This window comes from Astatotilapia calliptera, chromosome 19 (genome assembly GCF_964374335.1).
Source record: "Astatotilapia calliptera chromosome 19, fAstCal68.1, whole genome shotgun sequence".
Lineage (NCBI taxonomy): Eukaryota > Metazoa > Chordata > Actinopteri > Cichliformes > Cichlidae > Astatotilapia > Astatotilapia calliptera.
In genome coordinates, this window is record NC_137440.1 from 3,049,421 (window position 1) to 3,064,827 (window position 15,407).

The window sequence follows — 15,407 nt, forward strand, 5'->3', positions numbered from 1 at the left end:
GCGACAGACTTCCCAAATCCACCTTCGCTTTTATAGCCGTGGTCTCTCATCTTGATTACACGAAGTAATTTACAATTACTACTCTGAAATATGAATTACATCTGTAATAATCACATACATGTAATAGAATGTTAATAGTACATTTCCCTTTTTTAGGAAATGACCTGTATGTATCTGTGTGAAATCAATAAATGGATCAGGTGCTGCATTGTCTTTAGTTACATTGATAATATTTATTTATGGTGAAACAGTGGTGGAATATCGCTGTTGCTTTCGTATAAATGAAGCGGACATACCTGCGTGGCCGCGATCTAATCCTGTTTACATAAAGTGAACCTGCTCCCGAGCAGGTTTACGCTTACGGCTCTGTTGCTATGACAGCAAGTCCCGGATGAGCTTCGGGGAACCGACTGATCCAGGATCACGCGAAATCGTCAACAATCTAATCCGGCTAACCTACTTAGCGAGGTACGAAGAACAGGCCCCTGGTCCTATCAAGCAACCCATTTAGTCGCTTCATATTTTTCCCATAGTATAGGTTTATCTTTCTTTGTAAAATCAGACAGCTGCTACTACACTAGTACTTTAATTAGCATCATTATCAGGAGGCTTAGTTTAAAAAGAAAAGACATGTTTTTCACGGACCATAATAACTACTGTTAGAAATTCTGAACCTAAAAATAAATAATGCTTATGCTAATTGGAAAGCAATAAGTATAACCCTGGCAGAGGGTCTGAGGGGGTGTTCAGACCTTTTTGTAATTTTATACAAACCCTTTTGGAAACAGTTCGGATTCAAAGAATTCTAATGAAGCATGTTTCTGTTCTTGTATGACAGCTTGTTCCAATATTAAACTGTAAAGATATTCACAAGTGGATTTCTTTCAGTTCAGTGGGTTTCTTAGATTTAGATTACAATCAAGTATTGATCAAATAAGAAAAAATCCCCAGCATGAGAAAATGAAGCTGACAAGTTTGAATAAAGTATTCCTTGTGTGGGCCTGGTCCTGCCCTGACATAGATCAGCAGGACACAGCAGCAAGCTCAGCCAGAAGCTACACACAGCTAAGTTGATTCCTGAAAGGAAAAGAAAATGAGCTGTCCCCAGACTCTTCTTTGTCAGTGGTATTAAGGAGGTCCTCAAAGTATTCCTTCCACCGCCTGTCTATATCCCCAGTTATAATCAGTATTACCCCAACTGCCACTATCCACTGTGTAAATAATGCACTATATTCCCCTTCTGAATTGTCTGATGGTTTGCTAGAATCGCTTTGAGTCAGACCTGAGTTTCATGGCCTCGCCGAACTACTTTTGCTTCAGCAAGTTCCTGAGCAAGTTCCTAGTTTTCCAGTGTTAATTCCTAGTTTCCATGTTCAGGGTGTTGGTTTGCTTTTCATGTGTTTATTTAATGGAGTGTTTTTCCCAGTAATAAAGCTACCATTTTAAGTTACATTTCCATGTTCGATTCCTGTATGTAGGTCCTTTCTCCTGCCTGCCACACAGCGAAACATGACAACAGTGACCACTGGGTAATTTGTGTTATAAACATGGATAAACATTACTAATTTGTAACGTGGGTTGTATTAAGTGGTTGAGAGGAGGCCGTAGAAACACTCAGCAGGACACTCATGACCACACTGGTACTGGAAATTCCACAGTGTTCGTCTTTTAATAAACACACTCTTCACCAACCGCTGCTGTCTTACATGGAGCAAGCAATGTTCATACAACCTGTAACATTACTTTGAGTTTGGGAGCTGAAAAAACGAGGTCCATCTCAGTCCATGTGTCCATGTGTAAGCACGTTTCTCCCACACTCTACAGAGGGCAGTAGCACATACTTGTGACATCACTAAACATTAACTTGGGTTGTCTTAAAGAGACATCACACAGTTGAGATTGTTATAACTTCCTAATCAGTGTATATGTGTATATGAATTTAATAACCCATCTCAAAATAGACAGAGCCGGGTCCGTGACACAAATCGTGTTATTTTTATTTTTTAACAATGAATATGTCATTTGATGGTTTTTCCTCATTTCAGTCTTGTTTTTCAATTAGACTTGCTTTAATTTGTTTCACAATAAATATATTTAATAACCCATTACTTTACAAGTTCTCTCATTTAGAAGACTTCACTAAAAGGGATATTGTTTATGGACTCATTATGCACAATAGCAAAGATGACTTTCTGGTGAATGCTATAATCACTCTTTGTACATTTTAAATACACAGATCTAAACATACAAAGCTGGCTTTTGTAAAATTTTTATTTCATACTTTAAAGCCCTTATTTTATGAAAACAAAAGATGCAGTGAAACCTTTGAACACAACTGAAGAATGTGATTTAGTTAGTAAGCCCAAATTTACCCCTTTATTTTCTCTTCCTTTTTTAAAAAAACTGAAAGCTAATTTCTTGTAATCACCTGCTCCAAAGGAATCTTGCAGGAGCCATGTTGTTATATATTAATTCTTGTTTTTGCGTCAATAAAAAAAACAAAACAAAAAAAACTCTTCTAATGCAGCAGACAAATGCCTCACCGTTTTTCCCCGGATTTTAAGGGTGGGTCGTGTGTACCCTTAAAAAAATCATTGCGAACACTGTTTGAAGATTTTTTTTTTTTAAATTGCGGACGTTCGTAGAACGAAATAAACGTTTAAAAGTAAGTACCGGTGTGACGGGTTTCAACATCACGTGGCCGCTCAGCTGCGCTGTCATGTGATAGAGAATGTGCGCGCGCGTACAGCGTCTTGTCAGCTAGCGCTCAGGATGGACTGCAGAGAGTCGGCGTTATTAGTGTCCGTTCTCCTCTTGGCTTTGGCTTTGTGCTCTGCTCAGAATTATGTCCTGAGCGATGACGGGGGTCTGGGAAGGGTTTTTGATGGAATTGGAGGTTTAAGCGGCGGAGGGGTGAGTTTAGTGTATTTTACTAGAGTACTTCCTTGTACAACACTGCCTCCACAGGAACAATCTGATCTATGCATGCCTGCCTGCATGTTTCTGTTTCTCTGATTAGCTTATTATTTTACTAACATAACATTTCTACGTGTGCCTTAATGTAGGCGACGTCTCGGTTACTGGTGAGTTATGCGGAGCCGTACCGCAGCCAGATACTAGACTTCCTGTTTAAGGTACGACAGAAGCAACTCATTCACACAGTTCAGTTTTAAGCACGGGAACTCACTGCTCTGTGTTCCTATTTTCAGCCAAACTTTGGAGCTTCTTTGCACATTCTGAAGGTGGAGATCGGAGGAGATGCGCAAACTACTGGTAAAGTACATTTAGTCACACTACATTTCTGACAGTTTCTAATTTGTTACTTGTTACATTTCCATTTCTCTGCTGCCAGGTCTGAAATGCATTATGACACACAGCTAAAGTCCAGCAGAATGACATAAATTCCTTCTTAACAAGGAAACACTTGTGACATCTGCTTCATATGGATCTTAAAGTCTTGTATGGATAGGATATTGGCTATAATTACCACATATTTTGGTGCTGGGGTCGTGATAGACACTTTGGATCATAGTATAACTTCAAGAATAAACTGACTCTCTCCATTTTTTTGGTATTATTGAACCTCTGATTTGATCAGATGGAACAGAGCCGTCTCACATGCGCTATGAAAATGATGAGAACTACTACAGAGGCTACGAGTGGTGGCTTATGAAAGAGGCCAAGAAGAGGAACCCAAATATCACACTCATAGGTAAGAAGGAACATTGTTTCCTTTTCTGTCTGATAACTTGACAGCAGTAAACCAAAACCAGTAGACATCAGAGGGAAAATGTCATAGTAGGAAACTGAGATTTAGAATCTACATGTGTTGTTACAAATGACCACTCCTGCTTTTCTTGGCATGAACACATTTGGTATTACTGGCAAACCTCATGGAATTTCTGCCAGAACTTTCCACCCATTTACTTCTATCCGGAGATTTTTTTTTTTTTTCATTTATTTTTTTTAAAAATTTGAATAAAGTAGTTTTGATATAAAGGTTACAATTCAATGCATGCAGTTATTTTATATGGAATGTAAATAATACAATAATATTATTGATATTATTGAAAACTTTAACAAGTCTGCTCAGTTTGTTGGATAGATGGTGGGGGTGATTGGAAATGTGACCAGATAGTGAAATTTATATTAAATGTAACACAAAAAGAATCATTGTCTTTTCTTGTGTGTCTGCTTGTTTTCATATAGGTTTGCCCTGGGCGTTTCCCGGTTGGGTGGGCCGTGGCAAGAACTGGCCCTATGACTACCCGGATGTCACTGCAACATATGTGGTGAACTGGATCCTTGGTGCCAAGCAGTACCATGACCTAGACATTCAGTATGTTGGGGTGTGTATACCACTTCTCAGATTAGAATGCAGCTCTGCACAAACCCACAAAATTCATGCAATAATCATCTCTACTTCAACACATTGCTTTTGTGGTCCTTACAAAGGCTGCTTCCTCAAAAAGTGAGTGCTTTGCAGCTTGGTGGCTTTTGGCATGTTTTGAACTTTCCTTTCATAACAGGATTATAATTAATTAATATAGCTATTAATTATAATTCTTTGTTACATTTCAAACACACACATTCATTTTTGAGCTCTGGTTAAACTGTTTGAACATCTGACTGCTTGCATTATCTTTCAGTATCTCTGGCATTCTCAGGATTTTAATAACCAAAAGTAGTAATGGTCAAAACTTCTAAACACTAAGCAGTTATTTGCAGCCACCTAGTGACAGTAAATTCTCTAATGTAAGTCCTGTTACCAACTTCTGTATTTCATCAAATATAAACCAGGAATTGGAACAAAGATGGACCTCTAGTAGCAGATGTGAATCTGGTCAATGTGACCAAGTGAAAGCCAGCCCACAAACACAGGGAGGAAAAAAGTAGTTCTGTTAATGTTAAATGTTACTTATTGCTCTCTACAGTAACTTACATGGCTTTGATTCATTCATGTTGTCTTAATCCTGTGCGGCTGTTGTTGCATGGAATTAGCCCTGTTAGAAAATGAAGGGTTTCTGTCCACTAAAGTGTGACTTTAACATGGTAAGTGGGAACATATCAAAACCTGACTTTGTTGTAAAATGTGACAGATGACATTTATTAGTTGCTTAGTACTGAAGGCCTGCCTGGAATATAAAAGCTTTACCACGTGATACTGGATTGATGGATTTGCAGGAAATTGAGCCTGCAAAAGTTTGTTTGCAAACTAAAATTCTCTTTCATCCATTTAGATCTGGAATGAGCGAAGCTTTGACATCAAGTACATTAAGGTAAACATAACTTACTGTTATCTTTCATTGTACTTTTGTCATAATGAGTAGCCTGCAGTGTAAATTGAAGTAGAAAAACAGCCACTAACATTGAGTTGTCCTACTGAGAGATGCAGTGTGACGGTGTTTGGGATGATTTTAAAGCTCTAGCCGAGTTCCACTGAGAGCATGTCTTTGTCGCCAAAGGTGCTCCGGAACATGCTGGATAAAGTTGGTCTAATTGGTGTTGGCATCATCGCAGCAGACGGCGATTGGAGCGTCGCTAATTCTATGATCCTTGACCCATATCTTAATAATTCTGTTGATGTGATTGGGTAAGTACAGAGTCTCAAGAAGTTTGAAATGAAATGCTCCCACTGCGTAAATCATTGGACCAGATGGCACAGTAAAAGCAGAACTTTTACCATGTGCTATAAGTTTACTTGAAGGCTATTTGGTGCTTGACAACTGATTGCGTAAATCCGAAATGTCCACTGAGTTTGGGTGCGTCTCTGTTAAAGCACACTCTTCTTCCACAAGTACCCAGCTGAATGTTTGTGGCTGTTATTTTGCTGGACTTGAAAGATAAAGTCGGAGCTGAATCATGTGTAGGTGTGTTGCTGCTGAAAAAAAAATTTCAGATCTGCCACATTTCTTAGGTGGTTTTAAAGCTGCATTAAAAAAATGTTTTTAAATATGAATATTGACCCAATACAGAAAGTAATCATAAGTGCTGAGAAATTTTTTTATTGAATTTGGAGTCTAATTTGCATCTGTCTCTCCTGGGTGACAGCATGTTGATGTGCTACTGTAGGAAAAAACGAATGACTACAGTTGTGCCACACACTTATGCAATCAAGCACCTAGGCATGCAGACTGCTTCTACAAACATTTGTAACAGAAGGGGTCGCTCTCAGGAGCTCAGTGAATTCCAGTGTGATGCCGTGATAGGATGCCACCAGGACAACAAGTTGTTTTTCAAGAGTTGGGTTCAGCCTCTTATTTCCAGTGAAAAGAAACAGTCCATAGATCACAGTTTTGAGCCATTTTATTGATTTATTGGTTTTAACTCAGTAGGCGTGATTGCGGATGCCACGCAGTTGCATCCACACTGCCCCACACACCACACCCCACTACAAACACATAGTGAAACACTGTCAGTCATGGACTGACCCATTAACATTACTGAAGCAGTGTAGGATCATCTTGACAGAACAGAACAAATGGCCTGTAAATGGTAAATGGCCTGTATTTATATAGCACTTTACTAGTCCCTAAGGACCCCAAAGCGCTTTACATATCCAGTCATCCACCCATTCACGCACACATTCACACACTGGTGATGGCAGCTACATTGTAGCCACAGCCACCCTGGGGCGCACTGACAGAGGCAGCTTGTTAAGGAATAAAGGTAACCATACCAAATATCAAGAGTTAGTGTAAAAGCAGATGAAGCTGATCACCAGCCTCAATCCCTGCCCCCCTCAAATTCCCTTTCCTGGACACATGACTGTGATAGCTGGCCTGGTGAAGAGACAGCTGGAGTGAATGCATCTATGTTCCGTTTCCTAGTGTAATATAAAGAAAAAAAAAGGAAAGGTTCAAGACTTTACAGTAACATTGTAGCATCAGAGAGCACCAAAATATATCAAACATTATATGAAGGACTGGGAGCCATAACCTCAATGATCACTTATAATATCTTCTCTTCTCTTTTGGCTCTCGGCGAAGGCAGTTGCACTTTTCTCCTCTCCTCCTTCCCCTTATCTTCCCTGCTTAGCCTCTTGTGCCCTTGTCTTGTCTCGTGTGCATTAGTTTCCCTGGAACAGTCTGTCACTGTCGTTCTCTAAAACCTAAAAGAATTATGGATTTGATCAACTGGTCTCTGAATGCTATTGACACCCTTTTCTCAACGAGAAGTCTGGGCTTGGGAGAGCCCGAGTGCCCTGGAGGTACTTTCCCTGCCGGATACACGATGGACGGGTGGCAGACATGGAGGATCGTGTGCTTGGCGGGACTGTCGATCGAGGACGCTGAAGATATCTACCTATTCGGAACCATGATAACAGGGTTCTTGCTGATCGGAGCTGGCTTGGCCCTGGCTTATCGGAGAATTAAGAAAGCGGAACCGGCTGTTCAAACCCCTCCAAGGCTGCCCACTGGGATTGAAACGGTGGGACGAGGCGCGACTTCTCAGAAAGAGCTCACTGAATGCAGCATGGTTAAGATCTTGGAGAAGCTTACAGCTGCCGTGAATACTCAGAATAAGACCTCTGAGTAGAGCTGGGCAATATAAGATTTTTTCACATCACGATATGTTTTTTTTCATTTCAGGCGATAACGATATCTATCATGATATAAGCCAAATAACTATATTTGTAAGATTTAAATGTGCCGTTGCTCACAAGTAAAGTGTGAAATAATCAGCAGCTTGTTTTTATTTAAATATTTATTTCCCATAATAAGTTCAACAGGGTAGATGTACTTAAGGAACATGAGACTTTTTCAGATAAATAAAGGCAAATATTGCAAACTACACAAAAGGCTATGGAACGCCAGGACTGCCATAATGAATTAATTAAATACACCATTAAATAATTAATTAAATGTGACAATAATTAATTAAAATTGGAATTAATTAATTAATTAAATAAATAGTTATGACACATGTAATTAATTAATTATTGACACATTTAATTAATTATTTAATGATATATTTATTTATTTCATTTTGGCAGTCCTGGTGCCTGGCTCTCATCTTGAAATAATTTTATCTGTCAGCCTCACCCATCAAACTCAGGGGGCGGGGTTAACGCTGCCCATGCAGCTTCTCTAACATTTGATTGGTTGCCGTGCAAAGTAAGTCAAAACAGGTCGATCCTAGATAATCGATTGCTTGTGTAGACTTGGGGAAGCCAGGTATCCCAGAATGCAGATCAAATCACAGGCAGCAGTGGTGGTGTAGTTTTAAAATACCCCGTTTTTCTGTCACCAACTACACTTTTAACAGTGTTTTAGCCGCGAATGTCGCGCCGTATGTCTGGTCAGGTTGTCAACATAGAACATGTTTGCAAAAGTGCTCAGATGTTTTCAGAGATTTAACTAGCTCTGCTAACAATTAGCATGCAGAGTGCACCCAGGGGGTTACGTTAACCGGTTTGTTTACATATTCCACTCTCCGTGTTCCACATGTTGCATTCGCAGATTCTCATTTTCACCGAACAATCGTCTCTTTCCGCCTGGTTTTGTGTCTCTGTGCTTCTGTAACATAAAGAACGAGCTGACATTTTTCTCACGAAACCAGCGATCAGCTCAACAGACCCTCAGTTTACCTGCATGCATCCTCCTCCTCATCTGTCAGCTGTTTAACACCTGCTGCTAATTCAAGAAACACGCCTACGTTACCTGGTGATAGTCACAGTTTAACTGGGCAGCCGGTGCTCGATATAAAGCAATGTCAGCGCATTTTTCTGCACAAGATAAGTAAATATAGTATTTTTCCCGAGCTGCTGGAGCTTGTTTCCTTACAGAGGACTTTATAGGTGAACAGCTTCATCAGCGGCTGATGTCCAATCACCGGCACACAGCTTTCAAACCTCAGCTGAGTTTTAGCTCTCAGTGGTTAAACGCTGGACTTCATTCACTCAGGTTCTGTCTGTCGGGTCACGTTTACTTCGCTGTTTTATTTACAACTGAGCAAATCGGTTTGGCTGAGGTTAAAGTTACGTTTCATAACTGCATAGTTTCACAGACGTTTAATGGTTCACTGGCACATGTGTTAGACTGAACTATTCGCTTTTCTTTATCTGGTGTGTTTTGGATTTAACAGTGAATTTTGAGATTAAACTGACTTTTATAACGTTTTTATACAAAGAGGAAAGAGAAGGCGCATTTCCACCGAGAGGAGCAGAGTTTGCAACAGCATGTTCATCATGAAGTCTGCAACATGGACAGAAATATTATATCATCTGTTTTTTAATAGTTATTCAACTGTATTCTAAGCACCAGCTGTCTGTTAGAATGAGATTTTTTTTTCTTTCTCTCTGTTGGCAGAGGTATAAAAATGCGCAGGAAAATCTGACGTGCATGGCAAACTTCACCGACAATATTTAGGGAGGAATAAACACACATCAAACATAAATGAACCATTTTTTTGCTTTTTCGGTCATGTTATGTTTACCTGTCAAAGGCTTGTTACAAACTATGAAACACATCGTGCAGACTTCTGGATGTTAGAAGAAAACTAATACTGCTCATGAAGGAGACTAAAGGCAGGAAGGTGTCCTTTAAAACTAAACATGTTAATAGGACCTCCCTATTTATATCATAGTTTATGATATAGCACGTGTATTTCAGTAATAGCCTGCTGATTTCAGTGTAGTGGTGAACAGTCGCACAGCTCACGTAGGCGTTATCTGTGATACTCCTTAACTATAATTTATCCAAGTTAACTTCAGTTAACCATTCAGACGGTTCTTTTGCAATGAAAAACATAAACACCCATGCTGCCGGTAAGCTTCCTCAGTGCCAGCTGTTAACATTATAGCTGCTTATGCAGTAACCATGGTAACCACGGACTCTGAGCGGCTGGATCGACGGAGGTCAGACAACAATTTTACATGTATGATCTTAAAACAGGACACAGCCACTATACGTGCTGGCCTCATATCAAATGTGAAGGCAGACTGAGTCTATGTTTGACATTTTTTAATATCTAATCTTCCTTTTCAAACATTTAAACAGCAGCGAGTCTGCAGCTGAGGGAATACAAACTCAAATTGTCGGAACAGGTTTGCTCGTTTCTTGGATTCATTTGGTGATTTATTAAATGTATAAATGTTATTCTAATCTGCTGCTGAGTCTCTTACACTTTTCTTTATGCTGTATATTTTCACGTCTCTGGAATAGTTGGCAGTTAGATAGTCAGCTGGGAAACTTTGTGTTAACTCATGGAGCTGAGGATATCGTGGATATGCTGACCTCGCTCCGTGGTGTACAGGGCCGTTTACCCTCATGATTAATATTCACAATAAAAATATTAGCCGAACATCATGAAGTCTGTATGTGTTTCATAGTGTCGAACAACCTTTGTACAGTTAAAGCCAGCAGTTACTACATGACGGAAACACCAACGTTATCTCTTTTATGCGTTTATACACAGATGACGCTGATTACTGAACAAAAACCCAAAGATCAGATGTTAAACAGATTTATTTGCACTTTCTCCTCCTTAAACATGTTTTTAATGTTAGTTATAATTCAGAATTGGCGACTGAAACACGTAGGACACATAAGAACATCAGGAAATAAAACACAGATAAATATAACCTCAGTAAAAGAAGTCAGCGGGGGTTATTACAGCTGTGTACCGGGGCCTGCGCTTTGTCGGTGGGATTGCTTGCGAGGCAAGCGGGTCTATCCCACGCTTTGCCGTGAGACTGGGCAGACATCTCCGAAATCATCGAAACACTTTTGCAAAGAGGCTGTATCTTGACAAACCGACCAGACACATGAAGATTAAACCACTACATGCTCGGCTACAAAAATATTAAAACGGTATTTGGTGACACACAAACAGGGTTTTTCAAAGTTCAGTTCTGTCAGCTTCCACATGCCGGTTGTTGTGTGCTAGAAACAATGGCCACCAGGCCAAAGCAATGGTTTTGACTCGATCAGCGTTAACCCCGCCCCCTGAGTTTGATGGGTGAGGCTGACAGATAAAATTATTTCAAGATGAGAGCCAGGCGCCAGGACTGCCAAAATGAAATAAATAAATATATCATTAAATAATTAATTAAATGTGTCAATAATTAATTAAATGTGTCAATAATTAATTAATTAAATGTGTCAATAATTAATTAATCAAATGTGTCAATAATTAATTAATCACATGTGTCATAACTATTTATTTAATTAATTAATTCCAATTTTATTAATTATTGTCACATTTAATTAATTATTTAATGGTGTATTTAATTAATTCATTATGCCAGTCCTGGCGTTCCATAAAAGGCAGCCGCTAAAGCGTTTAAGTTTCAAAATAGAACAAACGAAACAGACTACTAAATTGTCAATTCCACTTAGAAACAAAATATTAATTCTAAAAATAAATCTTAGTTTGTTTTACAGAAGAACAGACAACACTGACTAACTTTTGTCAATATCAAATAAACTGAGAACTAAAAGGAAATTCTCAATCTCTCCTTGTTGTATAGCTGAGCTTTTCAAACAGTTTTAACAGTTACTTTAGTCTGACAAAAGCCGAATGACGAATTAGCGCTTCCAGTCAGAGACTGAGGCTACGTCCACACGTACACGGGTATTTTTGAAAACGGAGATTTTTCGTTTTAAAAAATAATCCCGTCCACACATAAAGGCAGAAATGAAGGAAAACGCTGCTATGAACATGCCAAAGCAGCAGGTGGCGCTAGATTCCTAACCGTGCAGAAATGTTGGCCAATCAGAAGTCTAGAAGCCTCGGTGGGAAAAAGTAAACAAAGCTGGGGCATAGAAGCAGAACCGAGTCGTATGTGTGTGTCACGCTTGGTTGATTTTTCTAGTCGGCACACTCATTTCCTCCATTACCCGGGCGGTACGGTGGCTGGCTGCTTCCCAAACAAATACACATGTGACGTGACGTGACGCTGCGGCTGTGATTGGTTCGGCTCTGTGCTACTTAATTTGGATTGGCTGTTCTTTTTTTTCTTTTTTTGTAAGAGGACAAGAGCGGCGAGGTCTATCGCGATATTTTAATTTTTCTATCGAGAAAAAGTTATATCGCGATACATATCGTTATCGTTCTATTGCCCAGCTCTACCTCTGAGCATATATTGGATTACATCAAGGAGAAGATCACTCAGAATAACATCTCTGAGGGAAAGTTGGATTACATCGTGGAGCAGCTCACTGCAGTCGTGAGTAGGGATGGGTATCGTTTAGGTTTTATCCGATACCGGTGCCAAACTGGTACTTTTGAAACGGTGCTGGTGCTTAAACGGTGCTCAAACCGGTGCTTAAAGAATCGAGAACACAAAATTGGTCGAAAAACCTCTCATGTTCAGCTGTTTTTGTTTTTTGTAAAAAGATAACAATGTTAGCCTTTTCTGCAGCTATGGGGCATATATGGTATCGCTCTTGGATGGAAGCAGTGCTTAATCAATGGAAAAAAACACAAACTTTGTCCAAAAACCTCTCATGTTTAACTGTTTTCCACTTTTTCTATAGTCATTTTAGCCTTTTTGGCCAGGGTGAAGGGAGTATCTGCCATCAAACAAGAAGACAGCCGCATGTAGCTATGATGGTGTTTGCTAGTTCACTTTACTGCATTAGGTCAGCCTACTCAACGTAAATTACACACGAACAACATTAAGCTACTCACACAGAGAAGAACGGCTGCTGCTGCATCATCATCCGTCATCATTTCTGCTACACTGGCAGGGCTAGGGGCCAGGACTCTCCTCTTCGAGTTTTTGGGGGATGTTGCTAACTCCGGGTCCGATAACAGGCGCCACACCCGCAGTAGATGTGCACGGTGTGAGGTCTCGCAGCAAGCTATCAAATACGGTGCATTTCTCGGCTTTTAAAAAAACCCGCTATGCGTCGCCAGGTGTTTCATCGGATATGAGGTGTTACTTCCTTTGACAGTATCACAGTATCAGCTTAAAGCACTTGCAGGCTGCTGAGTTTGCATATTTTGCTGTGAAGTACAGCCAGACTTTTGACCGCTTCGCCTTGGGCATTTTTAATCTGTAGCTCTGCTCTAAAAGAACGTACGTACCTGGGCCCGCCTACTATCCTCGGAAACGTAAAATGATTGGCTAGAATCTAAAGTGTATCACAGCTCAGGGAAAAAAAAAGCACCGAAATAAAGCACCGAAATGTGCGCTGCTTTTCGGTCTGGTTACTACCGTTTATGTCAGAACCGGTGCCATCATGGCACCGGATACCGGTAACCATCCCTAGTCGTGAGTTCTCAGAATCGGCTATCAGAGCACAAGAATGACAAGACCACGGAGCGCAAGTTTGATAACATCATGGAGAGGCTCGCGGCTCTCCAACAGGAGATTGAGAGACCAGTGTGTGTTAAAGAGCAGCTTTGAAATTCTCATGAGTTGCTCGCATAAAAGAAAAATCACCATTTATTGCGGCTATCCCTTCGGCGCCAGCTGTGGGCTCAAGGCTGGAGCCGAACAAAAACTCCCTGATAACGACTGTGTTTAGACTGTTCCTTCCCATTCCATGCTAGGCCACCTGGGTTGGCTGGAAGACTGTTTACTTAGCCTGGCAGGCGAAGGACACTGTCTCAGCTGAACTATGGACATGCATACACATACACTGATATGCACACACTCATCACCCCTCCCTTTCCAAACGCCTTCGATGGTTGTTCCCTCCTGGGGAACACGGCGGGTCTGAGCCCGTGCTGGAATGGTAGCGCTGGGCAGGATGGCTGCTGTGTTTGCTTCGGATTACTCCTCACCCCCTACCCATCCCTGTGGCTTGTCACGTGTTACATAATGTTGTGCTGTGGACATTTATGTGCTTTTTTGTGCAGAGGAGTTTTTTTGTTTCTTGTTCTCATGCTGTCCTTCCCGGAGCCCAGCATGAGTAGAGGTCTCTTTTTTTCCTTTTGTACTTTCCCATTGTAGTGTATATTTCAATGTTTTTCTGTAATGCTACCGATCTCGGACCTGTTTCCCCATGTGATGTCTGTGTTGTGTGTGTATGGTCGGGGGGGGGCGTCCCATTTCACTGCAGGGCACCCTGCATGTGGTGAATAAAGCCTTGATTGCTTGATTTATAATAAATTGTCCCAAACATGGACAGAATCACTGAAATGTTAACTGTAGTCAGTAGTTTATCCCTCCTATTGCATCAAGTCTCTACAAAAGCATCTTTAATGCCACCAGTTTCTTGAGAAACTAGTTCTGGATATAAAAGTTTTATGTGGAAAGCAGCAAACATTGTATAGACAAATTCTGAATTGTGCTAGCTGTGAATCCGTCTTCTCTGCTGTCAATCTCCTTCTATGACTGTGACTGTCTGCACCAGCTGCTGCGATACACTCTGGATAAGAGTGGTCTGGAGAGGGTCAAGATCATAGCCAGTGACAACCTGTGGGAGCCCATTGCCTTCTCTCTGCTGCTAGACCCTGAGCTGAGCACAGCTGTAGACGTGATAGGGTAGGATCCTCCTCTGTCAATAGTTTGTATACGTAGCTTATGTTCTCTATCCTCAGCAGCTAAAACTTCAGCCAGCTGATGGTTGCTGCTTAAAAATGAACCACCTACAAGGCTTTAAATGGTTTGGCACCTTCATACCTTTCTGATCTTTTGCACCCTTATGTTCCATCTCGTACTCTCCGATCCCAGGATTCTGCCGTTTTAAAGGTTCCTAGAGCCAGAAAAAAAAAACTATCGGGGAACATGATTTTTCTTTTCATGCCCCATTTTTGTGGAACAACCTTCCTCAAGATATTAGGCAGGCATGCTCTGTGGAGGTTTTCAAAGCTAAGTTGAAGACCCACTTGTTCACCCTATCCTACATGTCTTAATTCTTTGCCTTTTAGTTTTGTTTTTTGTTTTTTTTATCGTTTTTAACTTTTATTATGTTTTTAACTTGTTAATTTGTGTTTCTAACTTGTATTGCTATGCATCACTTTTATTTATTTATCTCTTTATTTTCAAATAGCTGTATAGCACTTTGTCTGAAAGCACTTTATAAGTTTATAAGTTGTTGTTGTTGGTTATTATTATTATTATTATTATGTAAACTACTAGCAGTAAAAACAACATGCTTTTTTCTAATGGCAGTATAGCACAGAGTCGTTTGTTATTCTTTCTTTTGCGTTTAAACAAAGTGCAGCATTTAATACCTTCTAAGACGGATTTCATCCACGTTTCAGAGCCCATCACAGCACAGAAACAGCTTTGGTGAAGGTTACAAATGATCTTCTTATGGCCTCTGACAGTGGACTCATCTTTGTGCTTATTGTGCTAAACCTCAGTGCAGCGTTTGATACTGTTGATCACTTACCTTTCATGACCACGTAAACGGGGTGGTAAAATCAGCATTCTATCACCTCAGACGTTTAATGAAGGTTAAGCCCTTTCTTTCCAAGCGTGACTTGGAAAGTGTTATTCATGCCTT

The 15,407-nt window shown here is 40.4% G+C and overlaps 1 protein-coding gene across 2 annotated transcripts in view; it reads left to right on the forward strand.

Moving 5' to 3' along the window:
- Positions 1 to 2,151: 2,151 nt before the first annotated feature.
- The window catches only part of galcb (galactosylceramidase b), a 52,988-nt gene continuing 39,732 nt past the window's right edge, over positions 2,152 to 15,407 (forward strand). The window contains exons 1-7 of one of the 2 annotated variants that reach the window (XM_026151948.2): positions 2,152 to 2,913; positions 3,066 to 3,134; positions 3,210 to 3,273; positions 3,599 to 3,712; positions 4,210 to 4,349; positions 5,241 to 5,279; positions 5,466 to 5,593. In XM_026151948.2, the coding sequence (XP_026007733.1) occupies positions 2,773 to 2,913; positions 3,066 to 3,134; positions 3,210 to 3,273; positions 3,599 to 3,712; positions 4,210 to 4,349; positions 5,241 to 5,279; positions 5,466 to 5,593 (695 nt within the window). In that variant the 5' untranslated portion in view covers positions 2,152 to 2,772. Of the gene's footprint in view, positions 2,914 to 3,065; positions 3,135 to 3,209; positions 3,274 to 3,598; positions 3,713 to 4,209; positions 4,350 to 5,240; positions 5,280 to 5,465; positions 5,594 to 14,309; positions 14,441 to 15,407 lie in introns of both variants that reach the window. The other variant, XM_026151947.2, reaches the window with a different exon arrangement.